General features: G+C 34.4%; 1 protein-coding gene across 12 annotated transcripts in view; it reads left to right on the top strand.

Moving 5' to 3' along the window:
* The window catches only part of LOC145248787 (kin of IRRE-like protein 1), a 2,909,730-nt gene that overhangs the window by 2,569,419 nt on the left and 322,101 nt on the right, over nucleotides 1-18,210 (top strand). Inside the window, exon 1 of one of the 12 annotated variants that reach the window (XM_080110426.1) lies at nucleotides 8,645-10,979. The exons of the other annotated variants lie outside the window; for them this stretch is intronic. Coding sequence (XP_079966552.1) covers nucleotides 10,964-10,979 — 16 coding nt within the window. The 5' untranslated portion in view covers nucleotides 8,645-10,963. Of the gene's footprint in view, nucleotides 1-8,644; nucleotides 10,980-18,210 lie in introns of those variants that run through there. 12 annotated transcript variants of the gene reach the window in all.

The following is an 18,210-nucleotide window of genomic DNA, read 5'->3' as shown; positions in this document are numbered from 1 at the left end:
TATAACAAAGATTAATTATTAATTGCAGTTTGAAGAAGATAAACAAAGGTTTTAAAAAATCATTAAGTTGCTTCTATTTTTCCATAGTTCGTATAGTACACACAAATCTGACATGCGGTCCAATCTTCACAATCGTTTGGCAGTCCCTACTGAAATGAAACATTTTTTTTCTTGTTTTTTCGGTAGTTAAATCTAAAATCCACTTCATTTTATAAGGGGACGCAATTCTTCAAGTTGAAGTAATCTCCCTTGAATCAGCTTTTTCATCAAGTAACGAAATATAATCTATCCATCTAAGAATTGTTTCATTATTTATTTATGCTTTTAATTATTTGAACTAATTTTACCTTGAGGCCTGTCGCAAATTACTTTTTAAAATGCTATTTTGCTTAGTACGAAGATTAGTACTTATTGCCATCGATTCAGAATTCACGACTGTCATAAGCAACGTTTTAAATTTAGATGATTGCATTATAAAAATTATAATAAGGAATTCGGCTGACGTACACAAATGAGGCCCCCATTGCGGAATACGCACTGACTATAAAGTTGTACGTTACGCGTTGCAGGAACCGTCCCGTTTTTGCATAAAAAAAAAGAAAAAAAAAAAAAAAAAGGCGGAGTTACAACCATCACACGCGTAATTTCTATATTGATAGTTTTTTGTTTTTTTTTTTTTTGTTTTTTTTTTTAATTTTTTCACCGGATTATTAGTGATTGGACACTAATTAACCAGATTATGAAAAAAAATTGAAAAAAAAAAAAAAATCATTATTTCAACATTCGAAAGGGGTGCTCACTTTTTAGTTATAGCGTTCTGGTAAATCAGTCACCCATTTTGTAACCAATAAAAACGCGGGTATATCAAAACCATAGAAAGTAATTTGTGAGTCAGAAATATTTTTGTTTCTCAAAGAAAAAAAAAAAAGATAGAATAAACATGACTTTTTAATTGTTTTTTTTATGAAAATAAGTTTCGAGTTTTTTTTTTTTTTTTTTTTTTTTTTTTTATAAACTTATTTGATTTTTGGGGTTTGTATTACTATACACATAGATTCGAAAAAGTTGTCAAAAAAACAAATCTATAACAAATGTTATCAAAGGCAAGATAAGTTACTTTTATATCTAACTGGATAATTTTTTAGTGTTTTTATTTAATGTAGCATGTTTATTCAGCTCGAAAAACATACAGTGTTTACCGATGTATTCGAAAATTGCAAATGGCGGGGCAGGGGCACTCTGGTAAACACGGTAAGCTTGGGAAAATGAGTTAAAACTAACAAAAATATTGTTAGAAACTCGCTCAATATAGGTTACCATGACATAGGCTGATATATATTCGGTGGGTTTTTAACAGTATTTTGTGTATTTTCTTAGTTTTAACTCGTTTTCCCAAACTTACTGTGCCTCGCCATTTGCAATTTTCAAATACATCGGTAGATGTGTCAGAAACTAACCTTACGAATGCATGAAAAAATATTGAATAATTCGACCCTCTGTCTTTCCAAGCTTATAACTACTCGAAAAATGCCATTTAAACACTAATATATTTTATATTTTTTTTCAATTAAAGGAGCAAGGGCCAAATTTTTTAAGAATAACGGGTTTAATATCAAATTATGCAATATTTGTTATTTTAAATCGGTTTTCTTTAAAAGATATGAAGAAAATAAACGAAATTTAACTTAGGTCGATTATAAAAAATCGATATGAATTTAAAAAAAAAAACACTTACCTTTAAAAATTAGTTGCATTTTATCCATATTTATATTTTAAAATCCATTTATTTTTTAAATAAAAGAATTTTTTAAACGCCGATTTGAAAAACCCGCCATCATGCAAACATTTTACGTTTTTATTTAAAACCGGAAATATTTTTTTTTATTTTTTTTTTATTGTTTTGAATTACGGGTGGACAGAAGGAAGTAAAAACCACACATTCGCGTTAGCCGTCTACCTTTGTGCGTAAAGAAATTTGTGCCTCCATACCTGAAAACTGGTCACATTTTATTTATAATTTTTTGCCTTAAAAAAAAAAAAAAACAGTTCAAGAAATATTTTTTTTGTCTTTTCTCAAAAAATACACGAATTTTTGATTTTAATATATTTAATTTCCACTTTATGGAGTGAATTTTTTTTTTTTTATATCTAAAAAAAAAAAAACATTGAATGAAATAGAAATAATTTTCGTAATAAAACGAAACTTTCTGTACACTATAAAAAGATTATAAAGTTTCATTTAAAAAAGAAAACAAAAAAAAAACAATGTGGTTTAAAAAAAAAAGGTTTTAAACTTCGGACTCTACAGGTAAATTTCTAAAAAACACTACTTTTTTTTGTTTTAAATTTGAATATATCATTTATTGATCTTTTATCTTCAATTTGTGATATATAACAATTTGGTGAGTAAATTAATTATTTTCTTTTTAATAGACATTTCAAAATGGGAGGGTGAATTTAAAAAAAAACGTTTGTCTAAAATATTATATTTGGTTTATTGGAAAGAGCATAAAATTTCACATTGACCCTGAAAATATCGTAAAAATTGAATCAATAGAAAAATTTTGATAGATTTTTAAAGTTTAAAAATTGAAAAATATTTAACTTGTAAAATTCAGTTGATTTCATTATGTAAAAAAAAATGGCTGAATGGACGCTAGCCGGCACTTTGTAAACATTGTTTTTTAAAAAATAAAAAACATATTTCTATTACTTTTTATACAACTTTAATAGTTTTTTGGAAGTATCTATATATCTATAAAAGTGACAGTGTCTGTCTGTCTGTCTGTCTTTGTACATTTCCCTACACAATAACTGTCAATTTTAATCCATGCTAGTAATCCATAAAGAAAATAAACAACCCACTTTTAAAAGAGAAATTACGAGTTTTTTATATTTTATTCGCAGTTTCGTGTTAGGGGTGTAAAAAATTACCCCAATATTCTGATACACCTAATACATCGGTAAACATTGTATGTTTTTTGAGCTGATAAACATGTTACATTAAATAAAAACACTAAAAAATTATCCAGTTAGATAGAAAAGTAACTTATCATGCCTTCGATAACATTTATTTGTTATATATTTGTTTTTTGACAACTTTTTCAGATCTATGTGTATACAAACGCTAGCATGTTTTTTTTTGTTTTTTTTTTTTGTAATTTTTTTAAGTATTATAAATTTCACTAACATGCTGGAGAAATGTTTCGTAATTTTCCATCCCGTTGTCAAGTTTCATATCGTACGCCTCCCGATACATTGATTCGTCAACATGGGACCGTTTCATATCTCCCAAAGACACTTCCGTATTTAGAAAAAAAAAAAAAAAAAAATGGGTGACCGATTTACCAGAACGTTGTAACTAAAAAGTGAGCACCCCTTTCGAATGTCAAAATAATGATTTTTTTTTTTTTTTCCCCCAATTCTTTTTTCATAATCTGGTTAATTAGTGTCCAATCAATAATAATCCAGTGAAAAAATTACAAAAACCTATCAGTATAGAAATTACTCATGGGGGTGGATGGTTGTACAACTCCGCCAAAATAAATAAATAAAAATAAAAGGAACTTTGCGCTTTTCGTATTATTTTGTTATGGTTTTGTTTTTTGTTTTTTTGCCTGAGATTATAGTTATAGGTAATTATTAACAGGAAAATTGGTGCAAGTCCAGATTAGCATTAGCGATAAACAAAAATAAACCAAAATAAAGGAAAACCTTCGTGTACGGCCTGTCACAGAATGAAGATGGTCGTGTTGCGTATAGGAACCAGATGAATAGGAGTATCATCACGGCCACCGAGATTAAGAAGAAGGCCTATTAACTGAAAAATGTCTGCAGGCAATGTAGGTAAGATTTGTCAGACTGTCAGTACTATATGAGAGCCATTTGAAAAAGAGCGATAAAACATTTTAAAATGAAAAAGGAACATAGTTCGATTAATACTGAAACTGAACTTTATTCAATATAAAATATAAATATTATCTATGTAAAATTAAGTAATTTTAAAGCAATATACAATTTAATACTGATAAAACTAAATTATGAATTTCGAACAAGATCACAGTGTAGTATCTGTTTTGATGCTACACTTTACCTTTTCTGTCCTCGGTCGGTGGAGGAGACATCTTTCATGACTGAGATTATTTTTGTTCATATTCAGAGTGACCCTTATTGGGAAACTGGATTTTTCCCACAAGATAATATGTTGAAATATTTAAATAACTATTACTTTGAATACAGAAATTATATTTAAAGTTTTGGTTTTCTGTTCTTCTATGTCCATTTTTTTCCATGGTTTTCATCAAAATGTGTAGCGTATTAGTTGTCTCACAGCCCATCATTAGGGATCGCTCACTGGTAGTAACCTGTGGTGTTCCCTGGAGACCAAGTGACAACAAGTCTTCCCAGATTTCCAGTGTTCTCCACCTCTTGACCACTTGTGCAGATGATTGCATGTTATTGCAACAGCCGTTGTCAATGATTTCTCGTTGGCATTGACCATTGGTGTTTTCTGGAGTTTGGGTGACAAAATGCCTCCCCCTGGTACCAGATTTGAACTGCACACTTCCAGTGGAGATTTGGTTAGTACTCTTCCACCTTGGTCTTTCCACCCTCCCTGACCCTTCACAACTAGTTGGTGTGGTGCCAGTCGAGGTCATCTACACCAGTTTTATTATTATTATTATTATTATTATTATTATTATTATTATTATTATTATTATTATTATTATCATAATAATAATAATAAGGGTGCTTGTGCAGTGTACGCACGAGTATTTTAAATAGTATTTCCAAGTTAAATTAAATTTTGGGTTTGTATTAGTGTACACATAGATTCTAAAAAGTTGTCAAAAAAACAAATATATAGCAAATAAATGTTATCAAAGGAGAGGTAAGTTCTTTTCTACCTAACTGGATATGTTTTTAGGGTTTTGTATTATTATACACATGAATTCGAAAAAGTGGTCAAAAATCAAATATATACTAAATAAATGTTATCAAAGAAAAGATAAGTTACTCTTCTACCTATCTGGAAAGGTTTTTACTGGTTTTACTCACTTTAAAACGTGTAATCACTTCAAAAATCATACAATGTTTATCAATATATTTTAAAAAGAAAATGTCGGCATGCTCGCTATTGAACTCGGTAAGTTTGTGAAAATGAGTTCAAACAAACAACTTATACAAAATACTGTTAGAAACCCACCGAATATATGTCCGTCTATGTCACGGTAACATATATTGAGCAAGTTTCTAACAGTATTTTGTATAATTTTTTTGTTTAAACTCGTTTTCCCAAACTTACCGTGTTCAACAGCAAGCATGCCACCATTTGCATTTTTCAAATACATTGGTAAACACTGTATGTTTTTCGAGGAAACACTTTACATTACATAAAAACACTGAAATCTTATTCAGTTAGATTAAAAAGTAACTTGCCTTTGGTAACATTTATTTATTTTTTTTTTTTGACGAGTTTTGTGAATCTATATGTATAGTAAGACAAACGCGTCATGTAAATTATTTATAGTTTAAATGTTATAAAAAACAAACTTGAAGTTTTAAATATATTTCAAAGAAATAAATTACGCCCGGTGCTAAAATATTGAAAATTCACCAATCGTAAAAAAAAAAAAAAACTGCTGTGAAAAATGCTATCTTTAAAATATTTGGAAATACTCAGTGAAAATTTTTATTTATTATTAAAAGAATGGACTGAAAAATATATAAAAATTTTGTTTTGCAGTAAAAAAAAAAATAAAAAAAAAAGAAATATTAAACTTTCTCCGATAGAAATAAAAGTTCAAAAACTAGTTCACTTACTATATTTTGTTAGATTAAAATTATCCCAATGTGCAATTATAATAATTATTATCCAAATCCACAATCGATAGCCATATTTTTTATGCCTGTTAGTGTGACCACGTGGTTGAATACCAGAAACTTTCTATACTAGACACCGCCAAAAATGGCCGAAAAATCAAGTTGCTGGTCTTTTGCGCATGTGTGGATTTCCTTTGAAAGGGGAAGTGACGTTGTCCTTGTGTGCGTATGTGTGCGCGTGTACACGTGAATGTGAGTGTATGTACGCGAACGTGAATATATGTACGTGTGTGGACATGGGCGCATATGTTTGTGTGCGCGTATGTATATGACAAGTAATATAGCTTGAGATGTGAACGTGTTTTTGTGTGAGACTAGAAAAGGCTCGCGCACGGTATTAAAATCTGTTATATTAATTCAGTGTTGTTAATCCGAAGCGGATGTTAATATGAAACAAAATGAAACAAGAACGGTAAATGTTAATTCTAGCTGATATGGTATTTCCATGTGGAGAATTTAGATGTGTGACGCACGCGAAACGATGTTGGTTGTTTTACGTCGGACCCAATGGAGTCTCTGGTGTTATGACACACTGGCTGGCTTTTACTGCGACTGATTGGTGCATGTGCCTTTTTTATAGGTCTCAAACTAACTCCAACCAAAGCTGTCAGAAAAAATATTTTTGAAATTCACTTTCTTCGTAATCTGATTGAATGAAAAAACATCTTTGTCACGTGAGCTGCTACGTCGGCGAAACAAGATAAGTTTTTAGTTTTGTGCACGGAAATTGCATGAGTATAGACAGCAGCTGTACGTGCAATTGAAATGTTCCTTGTACAGCCACTTTTAATATTGGTGGCGAGTCGCTGACGCTACACATGTCAAACCGAGTTTTCATTTCAATGTCGTCACTGTTTTTTCTCATTTCGGAAAACTGAAATTTTATTTGGTGCAAGTGCACTTATTGATCCACGCTATTTTTTAAATAGTATTTTCAAGTTGAATTAAAGTTTTATGATATTTGTTTTAATTAAATTGTTAGGTAAAAGTACAGAATAGGTACACAACACCCTCCCGTCCCCATGTTAAGAATGGCTTTCTAAATGATAATGTTATTTCAGCACAGATCAATAAGTGCAAACCATTCTCATTGGTTGTGTGATTTCACATGTACATGTGAAATCCATATTATCGACTGCATTTATTGTGAGAAATTCTCTCACATTGGTTTTGCTCCTGATAGAATGAAAGAAAACCAATCAGAAATTACAACAGGCTCACCTTTTAAACTTCAACGTAAATTTTATTAAAGCAAAAAGATCCATATTACAAAAGATGCGCCATCTTCAGCTATCTGCCGTAGTGGGCCAGTAACACCCAAAGGGGTAATAGTTCATCTTTGAGAAATACTGGGTACAAAACTACACTGACGAAGAATGCTGCAACAGACATTATATTCCTTCTCTGACAGACATTATATTGTAATGATAAAAGTCAATTGATTCACAGAGCACAGCAGCGTGCGATAAATATAAATCGCCCAACATAAGGGCATTGGTGTTTGCAAATGAAAATAACATTTTGCCCACATTAGGACATCAATACGTTTCAAAGAGACAAAGTAATTTTGAAGCTGCGAGACTCGAGTGAAGAGTGTCCATTTTCAACTCGTGTCTGTGTTGAAACTGGTTTTCTGAAAGGATCAATTTGGTGCCAAGAACACCCTCGGCAGTTAGTAATAACAAGCAATCTGAATGATTCAAACAAAATTCTGGGCAGACAAACCGACCAATGAGGTACCTGCTTATTTCTGCAGAATTTCTCACACTATTAGCGGGAGGTGGGTATCTACTTAAAGTATCCCTAATATGTATGTGACCGAATGAGGAGGGGGGGGTATGGACACAAGTTCCAAACATTTAAAAACAATTAGAAACACTTCAAATATTGGGGAGGCACTTAAAAAAAATTTTTTTTTTTTAAATCACGGTAACATAAGTGCATAAGCATCAATTTTTATTTTGTTTTAATTTTGCTTGTTTGTTAAAAAAAAAATATCCAGCCAAAAAAAAAGAAACATATAACAAAATAATCCGAAAACCACAAAGTTCAAGCCAAATTTAAAAAAAAAGAAAAAAAAAGGAGGCCACACAGACCAAAATTCTTTCCTTTTTTTTTTTTTTTTCCCCCCCAGAGCAAAAACGGAACGCTCCCCACAACGCGCTGTTTACAACATTATATATATTATATATTACAATATAATGTCTGTCAGTGCACATTTTGCAATGTGGGCCTCACTCGTGTATGTCCACCATAAATTCAAAAACTGAAAATATATTTTTTTTTTTTTTATTGATGTAAGTGCCTTTTTAGACTTGATATTTCATTAAAAATTGGAGAAAATTTTAATAAATTATAAAAATTTACCCGAAAAAGATTTTATCTGACTTTCTTGCTTTCATTTGAGAGATTGAGAAGAAAGTCTAGTGCCGGTCTAATGTAGGGGTCTGAGATTTTAGCCACATTTTCGCATTGCGAAAGACTATCTCTGCCAGAAAACTGCAGCTGGTGTTGCACAAAAATATTCCTTTTTTATTGTCCAATGAATTTGAATTCGTCATGAAGTATAATTAAAAATTAAATGTTTACCTTTTACAATTAATGCAAGTTTTTATTCACATTTTTTGAAAACTTGAAATTCACTTTGATTTTTTTTTTTCTGAAAAAATTAAAAATAAAAAAAACAACTAAAACTTATCCAGAAAATTGCATTTTGTTCACTTGTAAAATTAAAAATGTGAGTTTTTCTGGATAAGTTTTTTTTTCTTGAGTCACAACATATCAAGGATATGTTTTTAGGGGTTTGTATTACTATACACAGTCGGGGATCACTATCTAATTTTTTGCTTAAACTCCTTATTAACTCATCCTCGAGCGTGTTTTATCCTTGATAACTAGCGATTCATTAGAAAAAACTAAAACTTATCCAGAAAAGACGCTCTTTGTTTAGTGTGATAAAAAACTCCCTCATTAACTCTTCTCCTCGAGCGTGTTTTATCCTTGATAAGTTGCGACTCATTAGTAGAAAAAAACTAATTTTATTTCTACAAGTAAACAATGTGCGCCTTTTCTGGATAAGAGTTATTTGTTTTTTTTTTATTATTTTGTTTTAGGGAAAAAACCTTATCCTCAAGTGGGTTTTATCCTTGATAAGTTACGACTTAAGAAAAAAAAACTTATCCAAAAAATATCCACGTTTTTAATTTTATGAGTGAACAAATTGCGCCTTTTTAGTTGTGTTTTTATTTTTTCCTTTTCCAGAAAAAAAAAAAACGAAGTGAATTTCAAGTTTTCAAACTTATATAAATTGTAAAAAGTAAACATCATTTAGTTTTTAATTATGCTTTATGACGAACCTAAATTCATCGGCCCATAAAAGGAGAATATTGTCGTGTAACATCGGTTCCAGTTTTCTAGCAGAGCTAGTCTTTCGCAATGCGAAAATGTGGCTAAAACCTCAGACCCCTACATTAAACTGGCACCATGGCACCATGTCTTCTTTTCAGAACGTTGAAGATCCGTTAAGTCCAAAGTAGCTGAGCAGCGGCTTGGTTCCCACCAGTTTTGGCAAATAGCAAACAGAATCCTGAACAGAAGCGTGTGCTCTATCCCAACTATCATCAATGGACCTTAGGTAATCTCGTCAGCATCAGACAAAGCCAAATTCTTTGCCAAGAACTTTGCAGCTAATTCTACCCTTTGCGACCAAGGCCGCCAGCCCCCAATATTTCCTCCTGTATCAGAAAACATGCTATGTGATATACGTATATCTGTACGTGATGTTGCCAAGCCTTGATTCCAGTAAAGCAACTGGCCCTGACGGTATTCCAATTATAGTACTCAAAAAACTTCAACCTGAACTAGCGCCCATACTTACAAAACTGTTTAAACGTTGTCTTAAGGAGAATAGTTTCCCATCACCCTGGAAAATTTCATCAGTATGCCCTGTATTTAAGAATTCAGGTGATCGCTCATTCCCCTCTCAGTACAGGCCAATAAGTCTTTTGTGCGTCATGAGTAAGTTGCTGGAATCTGTGTTAAATACAGAAGTAATCAACCATCTCAAAAAAAATAACCTTCTTAGTGACACTCAATATGGTTTCCGTTCTGCTAGATCTACAGCAGATGTGCTTACAGTTATATCTCATAGGATTAGTAAATCTCTCGACAGAGGCTACCTTTTTAGGGCAATTGCTCTTGACATATCTAAAGCCTTTGATAGGGTATGGCATAAAGGTTTACTTCACAAGATCTCCAGCTATGGAAATGTCTTCTCAATTATTAAATCATTTCTTTCTGAAAGGTTCATAAGAGTCGTAGTTGAGGGGCAAAAATCAGAAGCTCACAGTATTAATGCTGGTGTCCCTCAGGGGTCCATCCTGGGCCCAACTCTTTTTCTGATCTACATTAATGATCTTCCAAATCACATCCTTACATCATTTGTAGACATTTATGCTGACGACATTACCATTTATGGTAGCACATCTAAGACAGTAAACGACCAAGTTCTCTCTGTTACATGATAAGGGCTGTCCCCTTTTCATGTAAGTATAAAAATGGAGAATTTAGTTTAAAATGAAAATGAAATGGCATAGGCGAAATTCGAACCTCGTAATCTAGTTTAGAAATAGATTACGTGTGAGAATTTAAAAATGTAAAACAAAACATTTGTTTAGAAATAGATAAATATTTCAAGGAAAGAATGTTAACTATCAAGTTTGTTATGAAATTTTAAATTGAAAGAATGCAGTATAAGATAATGTTTTTAACATATTGAATATAGGTTAAAATTCCTTTTGTAGAAATAGGAAAAGTTTTGGACACATATGTCCAGGACACGTGAAAGAATGCACATGTTTTAACATGTGTATGACGTCACGGAAAATAGAAAGTTCTAGGAATAGAGAAAAACTTTAGTTAGAGTTAGGCAGTCAGTGAGAAAACTCAGGGACAGTCAGACGTCTGGAAGCGAGACATCACTTCAAGAAAAAATGTGAAACTTTGAATTCTTGATGATGGAATCACGGCCGTGTGAAGAATAAACCATCAAGTGTTTTTTGTAAAGCTCGTCTTGTGTCTTATGATTCTGAAGAAAGGTAAAGTCCAATTTTATTATATATTTGTGTTATATGTCTTTACATACACGTCTCAACATCATAATGTCCTCACTCAAAGAGCTTTCTTCCCCTTCTGCTTCCATAAACACAATTAAGGAATGAACATTTTTAATATATAGGAATCGTTATAAACGAACAATAACATGAACAATCTAAGTCTATTACAATATAATGAACTTTTCTCTCTCTCTCTCTCTCTCTCTCTCTCTCTCTCTCTCTCTCTCTCTCTCTCTCTCTCTCTCTCTCTCTCTGAGTCTTACAACATCCCTCACTGTAATAAGACTCTTTCTAAGCATCTCTTCCTAAGACTCTCTCAATGAGACCCCCCCGATATGCAACATATACATATTTTGGTGTACGTGACTAGTCCACTCATGCAAGGGTGGTTTAAAAAAAAAAAAAAAAAACTGAACCTGGGGTCGATACCACGAAAAAAAGAAAAAGAAACACAACGTTTTAAAAGGGTCCAAGATAATTTAAAAAATAAATAAATAAATAATACCACGGAAAAAAAGAAATTACACGATCACAGAAATGCGAAAAAAAAAAGAAAGAAAAAATTGAACACACACGCACACAGAGAACAAAAGATACAAGAAATATTAAAAAAAAAAGAAGAAAAGGCCGATATGCCGTAAAAGAAATCCATAGTAATGAATGGAAATATAGTAAACACGTCACCATGCGTAATTCATTGATAAATGAATTGGTTTGATAAAAAAAAACACACACACACACACATACACGCAAATGCAGAGATTGGGGGTCACCCATTATTGTTTTGAAATTTGTATGAAGTGTCAATTAGAAAATTGTGTCAATATGAAATCGTTTGGACGAATTGTTGAATTTAATCTGTCAATCAAAACAGGAATTTTTCAAAGGTCGCATGCACTCTCTGAAACAGCGTGTAAAGTCTGTTTGGAAATGCATTTTGTGTTCATAGTTGAATTTTTCGGCTTTTTATTTTTTGTGTGTTTCATTTGTTTTGTTTTTGAAAAAAAAAGGGACAATTGTTTTGGACAGACTGTTGAATTGTTGTTGTTACAGATGATTTTTTTTTTTGTTGTTGAAGTTATAACTGTTGCAAAATGTTTAAATGTAGTAAGGTATTTTTTTTTTAAAATGTTTTTATGATGTTGAACAAATATTGTAAATTGTCTTATGTATCTAAATGTTTTTGTATTTTTCACCCTCTTTTTTTTCACCTTCGCCTTAAGGCTTCGGGTTCGATACTACCTACCTACCAAAAGTTTTCTTTTTTTTTTTTAAAGAAGTTAAACATCGTTTCTTTTGTTTTATTTTACTTCGCCCATTTTCTTTTGATTTACCCTCTAACACACACACTTACAAACTCCCAGGCAACACCTAGTACCCCTGCTAGTCTATATCTATATATATAAAAGCGAAAATGTGTGTATGTATGTGTGTTTGTGTGTCCGCTAAATACTTTTGACAGACACAACGAAAATTCACAAACTCGGTATCATATTGAAGCTCCATCCTTCACTCAAAAAATATCGAAAAATTGGCCAAAAACGTTTATTTTTTCACACCAAAATCGACAATTTTTGACGGGGGGGGGGTCAACAAAAACGGTCCTCTCGTGACGACGACTGGTTCTACGCATGCGTCAGATGACGTGATGACCTGATTTACTTTAAATAGTTAAAAAAAACTGAGTAAATTTCATGTATGTCACGTTAGCTCAGTTGGTTAGCACATTGGTTCGTTATCTAAACGTTTTGGGTTTGAATCGTGGTGTGAGATATCTTTTTTTTTTTTTTAAATTTAAATATTGAACCAGTGTTATTTAAGCCATTTTTCACGTAACGTTCGTTTTTCTGGGGTTTTTTTTTTTTACTTCGCTTACCCCCCCCCCGACTACACACCCAAAAACACCCTAGTACTCACTGATTTTTTTAATTTTAATATCGAAACAGGCTTATTTAAGTCATTTTTCTTTTTTGTTTTTTCGATTTTTACATTTAACATCGTTCGTTTGCCTTACGTTATTTTTTTTGTGTTTTTTTCGATGTTTTGATCCCCCCCCCCCCGGCTTAAGTTTTAACGTTGTTTTCTTTTTTTACTTCACTTATAAACAAACAAACCTACATCGTCGTCATAACGCTCGACGACTTCTGTGCGCGCACCTGTCAATTTGGTTCTTACTTAAATAAATTCAAACATCTTTCAGTAACTCATTCTGGCTAGCCGATTTTATTTTCAAACTTCACCTCAGGGCTTTGGGTTCGATCCTAACAACTTCCCCCCCCCCCCCCCGGTTTCTTTTTTATTTAACAGCACACACCCCTCCAAACACCCGGGCAACGCCGGGTACCCCCGCTAGTATATATATAAAAGCGAAAATGTGTGTGTTTGTGCACTTTTTGTGTATGTCCGGCCAAGGCTTTTGGGGGGGGGGCGCACTCGGTTGGGTCACTCCTTAAAACTTTTTATATACTGTCTAAATCATAATATCTATACGTTATGAATGGGGGTTATGTCTATCTTTAATTCGCCCGACTGTTATGCGCTATTTTTTAGATTTTTTTCGATTGCCACGTCTTCATTTCGCTTTTCAGTATAAAAAAGCGAAACTGAAAACGAATTTGTGTTCCCGGTCGTCGTGCCATGCTCGGCCTTTTGGCCAAAATCAAATCACTTTTGTTTAGTATCTGTTCCAGCAGATACTGTAATCAAAGAGCATATGTGGGGGCGATCAGTTATTGGTCCATGTAGAGGAAACCCTTCATACCAATTGTCACTATCCAGTTCCCCCTAGGGGGGCTGGTCCCTCTCCCCTTCACTCTCCACGTTAAAAAAACGGTCTTGTGCCTAATTTGCTCAGTGAGGAAGCAAATACATATCGGCCTTATGTGCAGAGACGTCAAGAAAGCAAATAAGGTTTGATCAATGCTGAGGAAAAAAAACCCGTCATATCAAACAATTGCTATTCATTTGGCGAGGGAAACAAACAAATATGCAGAAACTGGATTGCAGCGCCAAGCTTAAGTCGCGTGATGTTTGACCTTATTAAATTCTCGCACCTGTCAGTTTCACTTTATAGACGTTAAATTAAGACAGTTTTCACTTCCTCTCCCCTCGTGATCAAGCTAGTTGGTTGTCAGGGTTTTTTTCCCTTTCTTTTCCACCTTTGAGTCAAGGCTCCGGTTTTCATTTGGACACACTCCTCTAATAAAGGGGGAGCTGGTTTTCCCCAACACAATGGGAAAGCAAAACCAGACAAAGTTGGGTAAAAAAACAACCCCAGAAGAACTATCCCGCAGTTAAAATCAGGTGCGGAAGTAAATTCGGGTTCGAGCCTACCTACCTACCTTACCAAAACTTTTTTTTTCTTTTACACCTCCAAACACCCAGGCAACACTGGGTACCCCCGCTAGTCTATCTTCTATCTATATATATAAAAGGGAAAATGTATGTATGTTTGGATGTCTGCTAAAAACTTTCGACAGACGCGACGAAAATTCACGAACTCTGTATCACATCGAAGCTCCATCCTTTGCTCGAAAAATATCGAAAAATTGACCAAAAACGTTAACTTTTTCACCCTGAAATCGACAATTTTTGACAATGACCGATTCTACGCATGCGTCAGATGACGTCATGACCAGATTTACTTTAAATAGTTGAAAAACCGAACAAATTTCATGTACGTCACGTTAGCTCAGTTAGTTAAGGCCTCGGTTCATTATCTAAATGTTTTGGGTTCGAATCGTGGTGTGAGATGTTTTTTTTGTTTTGTTTTTTTAAATTTAAATATTGAACCAGTGTTATTCAAGCCATTTTTCACGTAATGTTCGTTTTTCTGTTTTTTTTTTTTACTTCGCTTATTCTTAACGACACCTAAAAACACCCGGGTACCCACTGATTTTTTAAATTTTAATATCGAAACAGGCTTATTTAAGCCATTTTTCACGTGTTCGTTTTTCTGTTTTCATTATTCGTTTGCCTTACGTTAGTTTTTTTTGTGTTTGTTTTTTTATTGTTTGATTGCCGCGTAGCGGAGAACACAAACTGGCTTCCGCAACTTGATGTTGTCGCACCTGCTAATTTCGGTTTATAAACATCAACTTAACACACTTATCAATTCATCTGTTCCCGTGGTCGAGATGGTTAGGTCGCAGGGTATTTTTTCCCATTTCCTTTCCACCTCCGCGTCAAACGTTCAGGGTTCAAGCCTACGTTTATACTAAAACTATTTTTTTTTTTTTACACCTCCAAACAACCGGCCAACATTTTTTTTTAGCAGGGTTGTTTTAATCTACCCCCCCCTCCCCACCAACACACACCTCCAAACACCCGGGCAACGCCGGGTACCCCCGCTAGTCTATATATATAAAAGCGAAAATGTGTGTATGTATGTATGTTTGTATGTCTGCTTTTGACAGACAGAACAAAAATTCATTCAAAAAATTGGTCTCATATGAAAGCCCCACCCTCCGGATGACAAATATCGAAAAATTGGCCCAAAAGGACCATCAGAAGTGGGTCAGCTGATCGATTTTCTGCAGAGGGGGGGGGGCAAAAAGTGACATTTTAATGTTAAACATTACATATTTTTAAATCGGGCCCCAACTCTTCTACATAAAGTGTACACGGGGCACATTGTATTTAAAAACCGCTGAGTCATGTCACGTGATCTTGACGTCAGCAAGCTGTAATGGCAGTCTGTATATAAAAATATTGTTGTTATCGGTAAAAAAATGTACCACTCATACAAATTAAACTATGAACTTCTACGCTATGACACCATACCAAAGTTATTAGCAAGTTAAAAATAGTAAAATCCAAGACTTAAACCAAAAATAATACGCAAAAATGATAAGTAAATAAAAAAAATACGTTTAAAAATATTTGGCTTGAGACGATCGATGCCTGTTTGCACAACAAAACAAAACAAAAAAGAAACAGCCATTTTCTTTTTTATATTAGTAACACTACGACCTAATTCTATTGAGAGGGAGGAAGGTGGGAGGCATGAGTTAATCAGTGTTTGTTTCACTACAACCTATTTTAATATAATACGAAATGAGAGTTAATAGATTTGGTGACATAAATCCTTCTTATTTTCCAGTTTTCTTAGTGGGGGTTGGAGCAAAAGATGAGACCACTTGAATTCTAAGAACAGATACTACACTTTGATCTTAGCCCAAAGACCAAGTAACTGTCTTATACAGCTTAGTTTTCTGCCGAGCATGATCTTCTATTAAAAAAAGATACATAATTTATATTTATCGATAACTAAATTGAGACAAGATGTTATATTCCAAAAATCACAGCTGAACTAAAAACATTATTATTTAGAAGGCCATCCATATTTACGATTGATGTTTGTTTCTCTAAAGATTGAAATGCAAAGCATGACCTCCTCTTTATTTTCTTATTGGGGGGGGGGAGAAAGATGAAACCGCTTTAATTCTAAGAACAGATGGTATTTATTTGCTCCCCCACTGAGCAAATTAGGCACAAGGCCTATTTTTAAAGTGAGGAGTGAAGGGGAAATGGGGACCAGCTCCCCGGGGAGTAGGGGAGCTGGATAGTGACAATTGGTATGAAGGGTTGCCCCTACATTGACCAAGGTCTTATATGTGGGGTTACCCCCACATATGGTCTTTGCTTGCAGTATCTGTCGGAACAGATGGTATTTATTTGCTCCCCCACCGAGCAAATTAGGCACAAGGCCGATTTTTAATGTGAGGAGTGAAGGGAGGGGGAAGGGAAAAAGGGGACCAGCTCCCGAGAGGTGGGAAATGGGAGCTGGTTAAAGGTCAGGCATGTAGGGTTGCCCCCACATCTGGTCTTTGCTAGTCATAGCTAGTCATAGCTTGCAGCATCTGCCGGAACAGATACTACACTGTGATCTTAGCCAAAAGACCAAGGGAAAAAAAAGATGCATATTATATTTTTCGTATATTACATTAGTACAAGATGTCATGCAAAGCATGACCTCCTCCTTATTTTCTTATTGGGGGTGGGGGAGAAAGATGAAACCGCTTTCTTTCTAAGAACAGATGGTATTTATTTGCTCCCCCACTGAGCAAATTAGGCACAAGGCCGTTTTTAATGTGAGGTAAAAACCAGCTCCCCTAAAAGTAGTCAAAAAGGGGGCACTCTGGTTACCAAAAATAATAATTGTCCCAGTATAGAGGGTTTCCCCTCCATTGACTGGTACAAATCATCTTAAGTGCAGTATCTGTCGGAACAGATGGTATTTATTTGCTCCCCCACCGAGCAAATTAGGCACAAGGCCAATTTTTAATGTGAGGAGTGAAGGGAGGGGGTAGGGAATAGGGGACCAGCTCCCGAGAGGTGGGAAATGGGAGCTGGTTAAAGGTCAGGCATGTGGGGTTTCCCCCACATCTGGTCTTTGCTAGTCATAGCTAGTCATAGCTAGTCATAGCTTGCAGTATCTGCCGGAACAGATGGTGTTTATTTGCTCCCCCACTGAGCAAATTAGGCACAAGGCCGTTTTTAATGTGAGGTAAAAACCAGCTCCCCTAAAAGTAGGCAAAAAGGGGGCACTCTGGTTACCAAAAATAATAATTGTCCCAGTATAGAGGGTTTCCCCTCCATTGACTGGTACAAATTATCTTAAGTGCAGTATCTGCCGGAACAGATGGTATTTATTTGCTCCCCCACTGAGCAAATTAGGCACAAGGCCGTTTTTAATGTGAGGTAAAAACCAGCTCCCCAAAAAGGGGGCACTCTGGTTACCAAAAATAATAATTGTCCCAGTATAGAGGGTTTCCCCTCCATTGACCGGTACAAATTATCCCAAGTGCAGCATCTGCCGGAACAGATACTACACTTTGATCTTATATATTTTATTGCTGATGGTATTTATTTGCTCCCCCACTGAGCAAATTAGGCACAAGGCCGTTTTTAATGTGAGGTAAAAACCAGCTCCCCTAAAAGGGGTCACTCTGGTTACCAAAAATAATAATTGTCCCAGTATAGAGGGTTTCCCCTCCATTGACCGGTACAAATTATCCCAAGTGCAGCATCTGCCGGAACAGATGGTATTTATTTGCTCCCCCACCGAGCAAATTAGGCACAAGGCCGATTTTTAATGTGAGGAGTGAAGGGAGGGGGAAGGGAAAAAGGGGACCAGCTCCCGAGAGGTGGGAAATGGGAGCTGGTTAATGGTCAGGCATGTGGGGTTGCCCCCACATCTGGTCTTTGCTAG

This window comes from Euprymna scolopes, chromosome 27, assembly GCF_053919585.1.
Source record: "Euprymna scolopes isolate OS-2025 chromosome 27, ASM5391958v1, whole genome shotgun sequence".
In the NCBI taxonomy this organism is placed as follows: domain Eukaryota; kingdom Metazoa; phylum Mollusca; class Cephalopoda; order Sepiida; family Sepiolidae; genus Euprymna; species Euprymna scolopes.
This window is presented reverse-complemented; position numbering and strand designations above follow the sequence as displayed.